General features: G+C 40.3%; 1 protein-coding gene and 1 long non-coding RNA gene across 2 annotated transcripts in view; both read right to left on the bottom strand.

The window, feature by feature from the left end:
* The window catches only part of LOC113484455, a 117,794-nt gene extending 109,891 nt beyond the window's left edge, over nt 1-7,903 (bottom strand). Inside the window, exon 1 of the long non-coding RNA XR_003399230.1 lies at nt 7,736-7,903. This is a non-coding gene — a long non-coding RNA (uncharacterized LOC113484455). The remainder of the gene's footprint in view (nt 1-7,735) is intronic.
* A 2,124-nt stretch (nt 7,904-10,027) lies between these two features.
* Nucleotides 10,028-15,148, bottom strand: part of SALL1 (spalt like transcription factor 1) — a 12,903-nt gene continuing 7,782 nt past the window's right edge. The window contains exons 2-3 of the mRNA XM_026856706.1: nt 12,587-15,148; nt 10,028-11,532 (exon numbers count right to left, since the gene is read on the bottom strand). The exon at nt 12,587-15,148 is cut by the window's right edge and continues 851 nt beyond it. Coding sequence (XP_026712507.1) covers nt 11,092-11,532; nt 12,587-15,148 — 3,003 coding nt within the window. The 3' untranslated portion in view covers nt 10,028-11,091. The remainder of the gene's footprint in view (nt 11,533-12,586) is intronic.

The raw sequence follows: 15,148 nt of genomic DNA on the forward strand, positions 1-15,148 counted from the left end.
AACTGATAAACTGATCTGTCTGGAGTTGAAAGTAACCTCTGTATTGTCCAAACGTACGTCAGCTCCATTTACCTGCACATGCCTTTGACAACACTACGGTCCTGCAGCCCTCATGTCCAGCCCCTGCCATCCCAGAACCTCCCCACAAATGGATGCACAAGGGAGGAGCTGACTGCACGTAGACCATTCCTTATATAAGTAACTTATGATGGACAGTTCAAGGTTTTTCCCACCAACCTTATTTTTCCTCCCATGCTTCAACCATCCTGAACAGCTCTTAAAACTAACACACGTATCTCTTCAACCAATATATTTATTCTCCTGCTAATGCCACTGTTCATCTAATATAAGGCATGAAGCAATGGGTAAAAGTGGGGAAAAAAGAGTCCCAAATAGGTTGTTTCATCTTTTTCTGTTTTTTTAAAGATTTTTTTTTTCTAATAATGCCCCTGTGATTCTATTGTAGCACATTCAAAAAAGAGCAAAGCACACCAGAAAAGTATGAGCAGTGGGAAATATGTAATATATCCTTCTGCTTTTTTTCTTCATGTCTCCAAAATAAACTACAAATTTCCCATGTTGAAAAGTTCTTCCTTAAGTTAATAAAATCTGTCACTTTCCATAATGGTTGACTTGAAGACAGTCCACAGGTGCAGTATTCTGTTGTTCACAGCTTGGGAAGTCAAGGCTTATAATAAAAAGCCCTCTGTGTTATGGTCCTCCTTCCCCATCAATTCACATCAAGTATTATTAGAATCATCTGCCACCTCAGTGGTGCTTCCTCTGTGCTCAAACTGCAGAAGCAACAATGACATTTTACTGCTCTGCAGGTGCTGCTGTGTGTGGTCATGAACACAGAAGTGTGGCCTGCTATTGTTCTCCAGTAGCACTTTGATCTCAAACACAAAAAGCCACATAGCTGGCTGCCCTATTCATTCTTACGCTGCGTTTATACGGGTGAGAGAAAGAAGAGGTGACAAGAGATGGGCAATCCATAATATTTATTTCAACAAATGCTTCAAATCTTTTTAAACATCATAAGAACATGGCTCATTAAACTACAACAGCCTTGAAATTGTGTTATAAAACCACAAAACAAAAATCAATACTTCTGCGGGAAAGAAGGTAATGAAATATATCGAGTTGGTTGAAAAGTGGTTTGTATGAATCATAATATTATTATGTGCACATCACTTCTACTCCCAATACTTAAAGTTAACAAACTAGGGAGTGCTTTCTTTCCCATCACTTAAACAGGTGCTACGAGGTGGTATTTATCAAAGTTATTTTCCACACTCAATCCTTCTGCCATAAATAATGCTGGGATATAGGAGGCTTAGTAAAGGGAGATCAATTCAATGCATATTTGCTACCTGAGCTTCAGCTGTTGTATTATTTCACAGTCTGATCAATAATGTGCTCTATAAGAGCAAAGGAAAAAGCCGCAACATCACCCTGATGAGTCACTGTAGGTTTATTACTGAACCAGAAGGATGTAACATTTCTGATTTTAGTAAAGACTAAATTTGGTAGCAGCATTTGACCACTATTAAATAGTTTAACACTCTATTTCAAGTCTTTTGCAATGACTTGTCCAGATTTTCAGAAGTGTTACATAAACTCTTCTGGAATCAACACTCCCCTTGCTGAAAAAGATCCTCTGGAATATGATTTAGAATTCCCTCTCATTTATTTTAAACTGGCATTACTGCTTTTCAAATGAATCCAGAGAAATCTGGTACTTAAAGATATTTTAACACAGGCAAGCAATAATGGCATTAAAAATGAACACTGAACAGTATGAGATGAAGGAACAGGAAGGAAGCACTCATGAAGGAGGCCTAAGTTATTTGATTCTCCCAGATGTTAATGTAGGTTTCTCACTCAGAAACTGTAGCATAAGGTTCTTCTATCGGACATAACCCAGGAAAAATTGACCCCTTTCTCCCCACAGCCCTACACATACACATACTGTGAAAAGTTTCTTACTTAATATCTTTCTCCAGAAAAATCAACCATAAATACCTAGAAACACTGAAGAACAGAAGGAAGAAGACACTGAATAGTAACTAAATGAGACTTGCAAAAGGCTCAGCAGCTACTAGCAGCCACTGTACTCTCACCCTCCTCAGAAATAAAAAATGAAATCTGCCAGAACTGCCCATCCCTGCCAACCCCCTTTTGTAGTGTAATCAGAAGACAACAAAAACTTCCCCTACCAAAATTCATCCATTTAAAAGGACTGTGCTACACCCACAAGTCTTTGAAGAAGAAATAAAGAAGAAAACCATATATCAAAAGTCAATTGATGTAGGGAACAAAAAGTAGTTTTTTAAGACTTGTGCAGAGTGCTTAGATTAACTATTTCCACCAACAGAAAAAATAGATAGTGTTGAACAAGAGTCCAAGCTAGGCTCTGGGAAGAGAGGAATACAGAGCATAACCCGAGACCTCTGTACCTCCGGTTTGCTGAAGAGAACCAAGATGAGATCAACCCTTGATTTAGGACAAACTCATTCAAGGAATTTCCATAGTTGCCAGTGCTGTAGCCAAAAGCAACTCTGCACATCACTTCTGGCACTATGAACCCTGACAGGGTAGACCGAACCATTTTACTGAACTTCAGCCATTCTAAAGTCTCCTGTACTGGAGATCTGTCCTAACAGACATCCCATCATTTTAGGACATTATGGTAGCACTGGAAAGACTCAGGATGTCCACTCACCACCAGAGACAAAAAGCTTAGATTTTATGTCACCCAAGCAGAAAAATCTCACTTTCTACAGCATGTGAGCTTCTAACCCCAACCAGGGGCTGTTTCTGCAGAGACTGAGGAAATACCATCCTGTAAATGAACATCTCAGCTTTCCTTTAGCATGAAGAATAGACTAGTTTCTCCAATTCCAGCAGAGATCCTTTCCAAATTATGCTTTGATTTTACTACTTACTGAGAGAGGAAGAAAAGGTACCACAGCTGGTAGGTACTGATATTTAATCTTGAATTTATTTTTACTTTATTGTTTTCTATAAATAGTCATCTTTCACCAGCTCTACTGCTGCTAGAACCTTTTCCAGTAACTGCCAACATTACACAGAGCCTTAACCCCTGAGAGAGAATGAAAGAAAGAAAGGAGGAGGGGGTGCAACACAAGCGACAACTACTAATCCTCAAGAGAGAGACATATCACATCACCACAGGACTCCCTGCTACTTTAGTGCCTTCTACAGTAACGAATTGTATGTTAAATTCATCCACTTATGGCTGAATCTCCCCCAAAACTTATTTGGAAATGCAGCAGCCTGGATTTGGCCCTCTACAAAGGGCTGAATAATACTGCATACATCTTCCCACAGTCCCATCCTGTGTCAGCTACAGGAGCCTTACTACATCATGGCTCTATCAGCACACTGACCCCGCCCCTGCTTGTACACATAAAGACTAATCAAACAACAAACTAATTGCTTTCCTTTGATAACAATAATAATAAAAAAAAAAATCATTATTTTTCTGGAGGAAAACTGCTGGCCAGACAGGGCAGGCATTAGGATGATCTCAGTGTGTGTCTAGGATGTCAGCTTGTAACTGTCCACTGCAATGGGTTTTGGGCCATGATTTTAAGTGACTTTGTGTCATCATGCTTTAAAAGCCTGATTTTCAGACAGAGTAGCACTTTCTAAAAATCATGATTCTTTGGGATGGTTTAAGTTGATCATTATATGAATCAAAATAGCAAAATAAAGCATTGAGTAAGCTTGAAATTTAGGCCAAGTTACAAGAAAGGTATGTGTGTGTTGGGTGGAAATTGCTGCCCACATTCTTCATTTCTCCTGTTCTTATTGTTGTTACTGTTGTCAATATCTGATTTTCAGATAAAAAGAAAGCCCTTCAAGATGAGCAGTAGATGAAGTCAGGACTTCAGACTTCAGTTGACAGGTACTTCAGACTCCTGATAAAATGAAACTCACTCCGTTATGTTTCTCTGAAGGACAGTTGGGGAAAGAACATCTAAACATAAACAGAACTTGCTGACTTCTATGGCCAGTGTTTCAAAACCCAGAGCTACCCTTTCAAAAGCAAAGATTGTCACTGCCATATGTAGGGCTATAAGGAGCAAATTGGTCAAACAGAGAAAAATCTCTCAAGGGTCCAAAAATATTTCCTGTCTTTATCATCATTGCTAGTGCTCAGCAGTAGAGCAGACAATGGACATACCTGCAGCTGCATTTCAACACATGGCTGCACTACTGTGCCTGTTACTTGTAATTTTCTACAATACGTGGAGATACATACCCTCTGGGAGAAAACAAAGAGCATCAGGAACATTACAAAGACTTGCACCAAAACCAGCAGCTGCAGAGGACTCCAGTTTGCACACTTTATTTCAGTGTGCTCTCCACTACACAATACTGGCACTAGCCCTTTCACATCTTCCCTCCTACCTCACACACTACCCTCAAACAATCAGAAAGTCACTAAGGCAACAAGTCTGACCCTAAACTGTCATACTGTACATCATCCAGCATTTTTCTTGTAATTAAATATAACCTTTACAATTCCATATACTTTGTTTTACCAATTTTTTTTTTTCCATACACAGGGAATATAACAAGAGAACTCATTACCTGCAGTCCAGGCTGAAAGTTATCTGTGATAAGTATCACTGAAATTGGAAATCCACTACAGGCACTTGTCTGCAAGGCAGCAAATATAATTACTATTTCCTCATACTGTGCCTCAGAAAGAGACATTCTATCTACACGGAAAATTTTGAAAGATTGTGGCTACATCCAGTAGTTCAGCAAAAACACAGTATCTTGAGACCTTTTGCAAATACAGTAAAAATGTAAGCATGTATAACATGGCATTCACTTTTAAACTTCACCTGGTAAGTGGCAAATGCGTTACTGAGCTACGAGCAGAGCACTTCCAGGTGTTCTGATAGATGCTGAAATTCAAAATAGCTGTTTTGTATTGGATATTTCATAAGCATTTATATTCCAAGATAGGAGACGTGTATGACATACACACATTGTAAAAGACCAATCTGAACAGTTTCATATCTAAATATCCAAAATAAACAGAAATTAAAGGTAAGGAACTATTGTTGGCATCATTTTACAAAGCACATCAAGAGCAACTTGCCCAAGGCAACACGTGCCCAGAGCCAAGGATGAAATTTCCATTTCCTAAATTAGCCCCTCACACTTTAACCACAAGTGAAACCTTTACATAAGCCTCCAAGGTTCCAAACCACGCTCAATTAAGATGTAATAAATTCCATTCAACAGAACTAACAAAAAAGGAATATGTGTGCATCGAGCTAGTACGTGCATCAGTAGATAGCGGGTGAAAGCAACAACAAAATAACATGTGCAAACATCACCGATGCAGGAATTAAATTTCAGTATTGCTGTCAACTTTTCATTTTCACTAATTGCTTTTAAGAAAGCCAGACATTTTTCCTCAGTCCATTTTACCTTTTTCCTCCATTTGACAAATATTGATTTTCATTTCCTCCAAGTTTAAGTGCATTGAATGCTATTGTGACTGGTTCGTTTGCTTTTTTGTTTGTGTCCCAGCTTTATTGAGGATGCCAGCATGAATGCATACAGCTTTGGAAAGAGAGAATTGGTTTAATAACTTCTTCAAATCCAGGAGAGAACACAAAAGCCCGGTCTACTTTTTTGTATAGGTCAAGCAAGAAAAGTGACTCTAGGTGACTATCTAATGTCAGTAATGAGACTGCTGAAGTAATAGCCTTGGTGTTTTAAGCTGTTACTCCTATGTTCTGTCACAACAGGACAAATTATGGAGTGTTCTCCCTCTGCTTCAGTGCAAAGTCAGATATAGTATCTTAAAAATGCCTTTGGTGGCATTTTAAGCTAAGCCCATTTTGTAGACAGTTGGCCCTTTAGGAGGCTTGGTTTGGAAGGCAACATCTCAGGAAATTCTGGCTCAAACGAGCTGCAGTTTTATGAATTCTTTTCTGCCTGACTCACAGATACATAGGCTCAATCTCCTTTTGTAAGATGATGTCCTTGAGCTTTGAGAACATGCCTGGTACATTTTGGACACTTCCCTATCTTATGGTCTTATTCAACAAATAAGAAATCACTCTGTCTTTGTAGTGATATGAATAAAGAGTACTTATGTGATCTATTCCACCCATTCAAATATGGAAGGGGGAGGAAGTCTCAGTGGACAGAAATAAACATGTGGACTGAAAGGGAAAGACAGTAACACCTTAAACTGCCAGACACTGTTACAGAAATTGTCTGTGCAGCACTCAGACATTCATCAGTGTTAGAACAAGTTCAGCTGACTTAAGCAGGGGGTTAAATTAGTTTACATGTATCAGCACCAGAGGTCTATGCTGGTATTAAGAGATCCCCCATAACTGAGCTAACTAGTGATCTAGCCATCACAAACAGCCTCGTTCTCAGCAGCAGCTCTGACACAAGTTGCTGAGAGGACTTGGTACTCAGTCTAGACAAGTAAACAGACACATAAACCTCTGAAATCTGCTCTGTTCTCTCTCTATATAATTTGCTATTCTCTGGATCCTCTAGCCAACAGAAAGATATGAGTTCATATGAATGCACATTTAGCACTGAACACGATTATCCACTTAGTTATTGTACATATGAAACAAATGTTAGCTTCAGTTTGTATTAACTGACATTTTAAAATCCTAATGAAAGGAAAGCAATTTAGAATTATTCACTGCCAAAGGAAGCTCATTTTCAAAACAGACACTGCTTTGAAAAAAAAAAATCTTAACATGATTCATTTGGTTAGTCTCACTGGCTCCGCTTTGAAATTATTTTTCATGGAAAAGATGGGGAAAAGAAAGGAAGTAGTGACCAGTGGGGTTAAATCTGTGACAGTGTGCCAGACTACTCCATTTTTTGCTTTCCATATTCAATTCTGAATACTGCTTGTGTTGCACCACCTGATGCCAGGTGCTGCAGGGCTTCTGCTACACCCACCTGACATTGTGATGCTGCATTTTTAAGGCCTTTAAATAATGAAAAGAGACCTTTGCACTTCAGCACTGCCCTGGTCAAGAGAGCTGTCTGTACAGATAATGCGAATGTCTGCCAACATGGAGAGACTTCTTAATTTTGAAATGAAATGACACCAGGAGTTTCAGGGCTGATCGTTCCAGTGAGGACCTTCCTTATTACCACTAGCGACAAAGTCTAACATGGGCATGGACGTGGTTTTGGTCCTCATCTAACCTGAATTGAAACTGCTTTTCAAAAGTGACAGTAACTTCTGAAAGTTAAGAAAAGGCTGCAATTTGAGTTAATTAGTTAACTGCTATAAAAAGGAAGATGATAGTGCTTCCTTATTCTACAACTCTCCAGTAGGCATTCTCACAGATATACCATATGCTCAGTATCAGCTGCACCCAGGATGCTGGCCCCACCCAGCACGCACAGCATTGCGGAGAATGTCTCCAACCCTTCAGTGCATGCTATTCACCAGCTCTCTCAGTGCTAGACAGATTTGAGCACTAAAGGAAACCTCTTTTCTGGTCTCCCATTCTCACTCTACTGCTTCTCCTCCTATATCATCAAGAGATTTTGCCTCTGGATTCAAAAATATGTCTCAAGAGAAACAGGAGATAAAATGGAAACCCAAGTAAGAGACTCATGTTAGGACAAAATTATAATATAATTTGAGCCAGAAACTTAATTTTAATCACTGCCAAGCTTACACCTCACTTACCTGTAAAATATCCCAGCCACCACATGTGATTCAGGGCCTCCCAGTACCCCACGTACCTGGAACAAGGAGATCTTCTCAAGGAAGAATCACCATGCACTTGCCACCTTCCAGGCATCTGCTAGGCTACTGCCAGTAGCGACAGAGGGACTGGGTCACGGTAGCCATTCTGATAATAGCTATAACCTAGATGTAAGAACCAGAAATATCAAATCAGGAAACAGAACATAAATGCAGCTGTCAGTAACTCTGTTCTCAGCTGAAGTTGCATACTTTCCAATTCCTGTTCTTTCCTATTAAGATTAATATTTCCAAGCCTCTACTCCTTCTTAAGTTTTTGTCTAGAGATAGGTATTTATACAAGAGACTGTATTGTATGTGAAATTTTTAAGACATTATATTTCAACTCAGCAGTTAAGAGACATATTGCTTCTGGCTTGTATAAATAACTGTACCCACTTATTTGCAAGACATTATTTTAACTTTTGTCAACTCATATTCATGGGAGAAGGAAACCAAATAGAATGTTATTTCGATTTAAAAATCCCAGAGATAAAACTGGAGAAGTACTGAAGACTGTCAGGGAGGCAGCAAAAAAAGAACTGCCATGTTACAAAGTCACACCTCCTCCTGCCAAGTAAAACTGGCCTCCTGCAAAGATGCAACCTGCTGCTCGTCACTTCAGGACTCCCAAAAGCAGGAACTATGCCCCAAAGAAAAGGTCAAATCAAGCAGCAACTGTTGCACTTTGATGGTCAGCAGCAAATATTCTTTCCAAAGCAGGGCTGGAGAGATTTGTTGACCACTACAGCAGGGAAGACTTACAACCTCTCCCTAAATCTCAAACCACTGCCCAGTCCAGGAAGAAGCGCTGAAATCCATCCGACTCTACCCTGACGGGGACCGGGCCGGGGCGCGGCCCCTCTTCTGGCCGGGCTGAAAGGGCCCGCGGCCCCCAAAGGCTTCGCTTTAACGGGAGAAAAGGGTCCGAGGGCTGGAGTTCAGGCTATTAATGAAATTCAAGCCGTGCAAAGGAAAGCCTCCCAGAGCACTGGGGTCTGCTAACCCTGCCTTGCTTTTCTGTTGCACGAATCTAAACTCGGTTTAAAAGGAGAATTAGTTAGTATTTCATTGATAAAATCATCAAAATCCGTTTAATTTACCCTTTTCTGAGACCAAAAGGTAACTTGAAATTCTTAAATATTCACATTGACAAGCCAGCTGGCTCTAGTGTACAATTTACATGTTAACAAAAATGCATATCATGTACCAGATGAATCATCACATTCGAACAGGAAAAACTTCTAAAGACATGAAGTCCAAGAGGTATTCAGACTACAGTGATAATACTTTCCTAAGGATTCATAGTCATGTGAAGGGTAAAAGTCCTCAAGAAAAGTATTTCTCACCCCAGCTTTTCAGTGTTAAATCCTCTGTGGTGCCCAGCTTACAATTTAAGACTACCAGGGGGGAAGAGCAAAGTGATTGCTTCTGGTTTAAAAAGGCAAGCAACTCCCCCCACACTGATATTAAAGAAAATCTCATAACACAAAATACTTGAATTTTGGAATTTAAAAATATATATAGATTTACATGAACATAAAACCAGTTACTCCTGTTGGGTTTTTTGAAGGCAAAATTTGAAGGCAAACTGATTTATTTTCCATAAATAATAATATGAGGAGATAAAACGCTACTGGGTGAAAATATTGGGCTGAATTCTGTTTCGCCAAATGCCCACTGAGGTTAATAATTGCAGGTGCAAAAGGGAAGCCAAATCATGTGCAAGGCCAAAGCAATTTTTTTTTTTTTTCCATCGAGTTATAAACCCCATATAATATAGAGAGGCTTGCAAGTGGACATCTTAACACAGATAGAGCAGCGTAAGCATGCCACAAACATACAATCTCATAGAATAAAATTAATATCAAATATAAAGCATTTGAACCAAATCAAGCCTTAAATGTGATAAATTATTTCCTTCAAAGGAAACTTACCTAGGCTTAATAAGGTCTTTGCTAGCAGCATTTTTTTTTTTTATAAAGAAATTAAAAATGCCAAAATATCTACAATTTTATAAGGAGAAGGAGTTGAATAGTCAAGGAGAAATTTCCCACTGTTAGGGGGTATGAAAAATATACTAGCAATTAATATGCAATACATATATGTATACCCATACTTACAAATATAAACACACACATTGGACAGTTCATGTTAACCAAGGGAAAGGCTAAATAATACAAAGTGATTACTAAATACAGGTACACTTTAAAAACACAGAGACAGCAAATTTTATCTGTTGCAAAAATGTATTTGATTACTCGAGTAAAATTACAGTATCTCTGCTGTTAGTAAGTATTAAATGTTAAAGAAACTGGACCTCTTCTCCTTTCAACTTTCCGAGAAAGTGCATGTAACAGTCCAAGGTTCCCCCTGCCCTCCCCAATACCTAATACAAAATAAACAAACACTATACTTGTTCCCTTGGTCAAGGAGTAGGGCTTGGTCTTGTAAGGAACATATGTACATTTTAATGAAAGTGATGTCTTATTGTATATACAGGAGCATCTACAGTTGTCCACGGAAGTTGTTCAAGATGCCATACTTAGCAGCATTGTGAAAGTCCAGCACATATTCTATAATGAACATACCTACAAGGCAAAATGTTACGTCTCAGTTTCAACTACCAAAACAACACTTCAGTATCTTCTCTAATAATCCGCGTGCTTATTACTGTACAGAAATGTATTAACATTTAAGACGACTCAAGTAAAAAGCACAATACAAATAACAGTTCAAAACGGAAAATGTTAAACCTACAAAAATTAAAGCAGTTTTAATTTTATAATAAAAATCAAAAACTGAGCTGTGTAAAGGACCCACACTGTTCAGTCTATATTCTCTCAGTCCTTTTCTTAACTCTGTTTGGAAAAATTAAACAATGTGTTTGCTGATAAAATTTCCAGCAGGATCAAAGTGTACATTTATATACAGATTTTTATTAGAGATCTAATGCATCACTGAGGCATCGCATCAGAGTTCATGTTAAACTGGATATAGAAAATAAGTTAATGCCAGAATAAGATCACCTAGCAGAACAGACTTGCAACTGCCATAAATGTTACAGCAAGTTTACAGCACTCTAGTCGATTAGTATTTAGTTCAAAATACAGGAGACCAAAGTTAATGCTTGCATTTGTTTGCAAAGCAAGGTTATATCACTAATAAATAAGCTCTCTTAGAACTCTAGAAGTAGACCATGGTACAAAAGAAAGTCTTTGCAGAGTTGTAGCCTGCAGTTTGAAAAAAGCAACCCTAGGTTGCATTATTTGCAGGAATGTTATTTATGAAGTTTTTTTCTAATTTGTTACAATTTCTTTGTTGTCTTCCACGAAACGTGTAAAACGGAAGTTTGTCCCATTTTCATTGCTTGCCATTTTCTCCAGACCAGCTAGAGGTGCGTTGGGTTCTGAATTCTGGAGCTTCTCGAGGCTTCCCGTCAAGCCGCTGATGGGAGAGCTGCTGCCGTTGCCCAGGCCCCCCGGCGCTGGAGGGATGCCACCGTTCTGGATGACAGAGATCTCGTTGGTCTTCATGGCCAAGCCATTGGAGAGTGCTGCTGCGTACTGGTTCCAGAAGCTGGAAGGGTCTCCATTCCCCGACCGCGCAGCCAAATCCTTCTGGAACATCTCTGGGAACTTCACAGGATTGCCTCCTAGAAATGTCATGGGGCCATCTACGGAAAGTCGTCTGCCTCGTCTTGCAGGAGTACTGTTCCACATGTGAGTGCCCATGTGAACCTGAAAGGAAGGAAAGGAAGAAACAAAAAAGTAGGGGTTGACAGGGATTTCAAACTTATTTTGATCACAGAGAAGGCAGCAGTCCATGAACATGTCCAGTCTTGTTACATAATGAATGGCACACTAAAGGTAGTGGATGCAGGGCTCCGTTTCCCATCTGGAATAATAAACAAACTTCTTCTGGATTAGCCCATCACCATTACCCAGAATACCCCGCTTTCCTGCTGAACAATGCATTACTTGTTACTCTTTTTTTTTTATTACACGTATTTAGTTTATAATGACTTCACGTTATTCTGTCAATTGCAGATAGCTGCTTTCAGGGCTAGAATTGCTATGTCCACTTTCATTGCAATGGTAAGTATTGTATTTGACACCCTTTACCCTATAAATGTCCTTTTCAGACAGGCAGAAAGTATCCTTTACTGATTGCTCATCGGAGAGCCTTGTGTGTAGACAGAATGGCCTGAAAGTAATTATTCATCTCGCATTACTGGCAGCAACCTCTAGAGAAATACTCTGTCAACAGAAAAATGTACACAGTAAAGTGCTCAACTGGTGTTCTAAAACTTAAGTATATTTGCTTTTTCAAACACATATCAGCAGGAAATGTTAGTTATATAATCAATTAAAGTAATGCCCATTAGTTCCAGAATTATGTTAATAGTTTTTTTAAACACTCATCATCTTACATGATAGTTATGAAAAACAGCACATTCAAGAACCTTCCACTTTTTAAAGAGGTGAGTTACAAAATGCGTTTCTCCGTTAATACTCCTTACCATCATTTGGCTGTTCCATTTCACACTCTACGTAGTCTTTGCTGGTAGATGAATTTTAATTAAGCATCAAAAACAGCTCACACTTCAGATCAGCTGCCAACACAAGCACTCAACAAGAGGACATCTACGTCTACCAGAGCTGACTAAACACACCATTTGTCACACTGCAGACACTCAAAGGTACCACTGCCTGCAGCACTAACAGGTGTAAAAAAATAAAAACCCCCAGCAAGGAGAAAATGAAACCTAAGAACAGCAAGAGGAAGAAGTACCTTCAGATTGCCTTTTGTTGTGAATGCTCTTCCACATATAGTGCAGGCAAAAGGTTTCTCACCAGTGTGTGTCCTTTCGTGGATCTGCAGAGCACTGGAGGAAGAAAATGTTTTCCCACACGTGTTGCAGTAGTGCTGTTTGGGGGTTCTTCTGGGGAGAGCAGGGAGCAGGACAGGGGACGTGGCAGAGGAGGACAGTGGCCCCGAAGCAACTAGACCAGAGGGTGCTTCTTTGCTGTCCTGAGGAGAGCCGTGCACAAAGCCGTTAACCTCAGTCTTTATGAGCGATGACAGTGAATTAGCAGGCATAACCGAAGAGTTCTGATTAGAGCCAATACTGGAATTGGGCTCAAAAAGTTGTGATGGTAGATCTCGCATTTGATGTGTCAACATATGCTGCTTCAAATTACCCTTTGTGGAAAAGCCACGATTGCAAACTGTGCAAATAAATGGTCTCTCTTTGGTATGACTTCTGTAATGAATGTCCAAGGCACTCTGACAAGCAAATGTTTTGCCACAAATGTCACATGCGGTGTTCTTAAATTTACCTCTATCTCTGAAAGGAAAGAGCATACTCAGAGACTCTTCTTTAATCATTTTATCAGTGTTACTAGACGTCAAGTCCAAAGCACCACTGTTAGCTGGGGTTGGAGACAAACCATTGGCAAACTCACTTGGTAAAGCTCTTACTGGTTTCTCTTCAATACTGGGTGACTTGTGGTAATCATTAGTGCTGTTGGATGGGGACAAGGCCTGCATGGAAGAGGTAGACTCTGAGACAGCAGGGCTTCCAGCACTTTGGCTTTCCATATCACCACCAACAGATGACGAATCATTAGTCAAAACATCCCCTTCCACCGACCCATTTTCAACCGACTTTAAGCTTGCCTGAAGTTGCTCAGCAAGTCCTGCATTGATCATTTTCATCTGATTTTCCAAAGCAGCGATACTTGACATTTCCAGGGGCAGAGGGGAAGAAGACAAGCTGTCTTGTGATGCATCTGCAGATTTAGGTGTATCTGGCACGCTGCTGTCAGGACAGTCTTCCATGTTCTCATCTGAGAAGTTGTCTATATCATCAAAATTCTTATCATCAAAAGATCCTGTATCTGATTCCATTGACTCGGGATAGTTTTCATTCACTGGGGTGTTGGGGATCTGCCCTCCCATGTGCATTCGGATATGTTGCTGTAGCACAACGGCGTTGGTGAATTTTTTCTGGCAGATCGGGCATGAATGTTGTACTCTCAGCGGGGGCATGGCACGGTGGACACTGTAATGAGTCTTTAAGTTGCCTTTAGTAGTGAAAGCACGACCACAGATTTTACATTTAAATGGCCTCTCACCAGTATGTGTGCGATAATGCATTTTCAGTGCACTCTGGCAACTGAGAACTCGGTGGCAAATGATACACTCGTTAGGATCGGTTGCCTTTTTGTCAATGTTTTCTACCAGTTGCTGCAATTTTGACGTTTCAGATGCTGGCGTTGAATCCAATAGTCCTCCAAATGGAAACTTTGCCTTAAATTGCTCTGACATTAGAGGCATCAGTGGATTTGTAAAAGTGGCAACACCGCTGGAGCCTGGGTCTCCTGCCGGTGAGCTCACGGAGCTGCTCACATTAGTGACGGCGCTTGTGTTTTGAGAGTTTTCTTCCATCTTGCCATTTGAGGTAGGCAAAGCACCAGCCTCTACCTCATCAGAAAGTCCATTGGAAATTTTTGATGTGGGATCAGTTGTTCCCGAGTCACTCTTGACAGAGCAGGGAGGGCTAGCAGAAGGATGGCTAATGGGAATCGGCTGAGGCTCCTCCGTTTTGATAAATGGGGTCAAGCTTGGAATCGTTGGTGGGAGTGGCAGGCCAACAGAAGTCGTCAGGGTGGAGAGGACTGGCTTGCTGTCCAGCCAGCTCGTGACAGGTTTCTCTGGGGGTATAGACATCCCGTAAGGAATACCTGTGCTTGTAGGAATATTGTCCAAATGCTCTGGCACTGGGTACGGATTCATTTGAATATGGGGGTATTTTTCTTTATGACGCTGAAAGTGGACCTTTAAGTTTCCCTTTGTGGAGAACCTGTTTCCACATATGTTGCATTTAAATGGCCTCTCGCCCGTGTGAGAACGTAAATGAATCTGCAAGGCACTGTCACTCCCAAACACTTTAGCACAGAACCTGCATTTATGCTTAAAGAATGCCTCATCTGAATTACTTTTTGCTTCAAAAGCAGTTACATTTGGTGGCTTGCTTTTTCTTTGCTGTGCCAAGGCAGTCAAGGAGTTTAAATCCTCTGCAGGTGTTCCAATATTGGACAAGGGACTGGAGAAAACAGAGTTACTAGGGGTGGGCTGAGGTAGAAGTGGATTAGATGCAGGACTTAATAAACTGCTTATTGCAAAAGCTGGTGAAGATGATGCTGATACTGGTGGGTTGCTGAGCTGTGAGCCACCAATACTTGAAGCCACTTTTTCTGAGGACGGTGTTGTAACTGCTGCTGCCAATATGTTAATATTTGGAGAAGAGCCACTACTGGATGGAATTAGAGTGTTGCCAGGGTTGCTCTG

This window comes from Athene cunicularia (genome assembly GCF_003259725.1).
Source record: "Athene cunicularia isolate RWA chromosome 11 unlocalized genomic scaffold, athCun1 chr11_part1, whole genome shotgun sequence".
Lineage (NCBI taxonomy): Eukaryota > Metazoa > Chordata > Aves > Strigiformes > Strigidae > Athene > Athene cunicularia.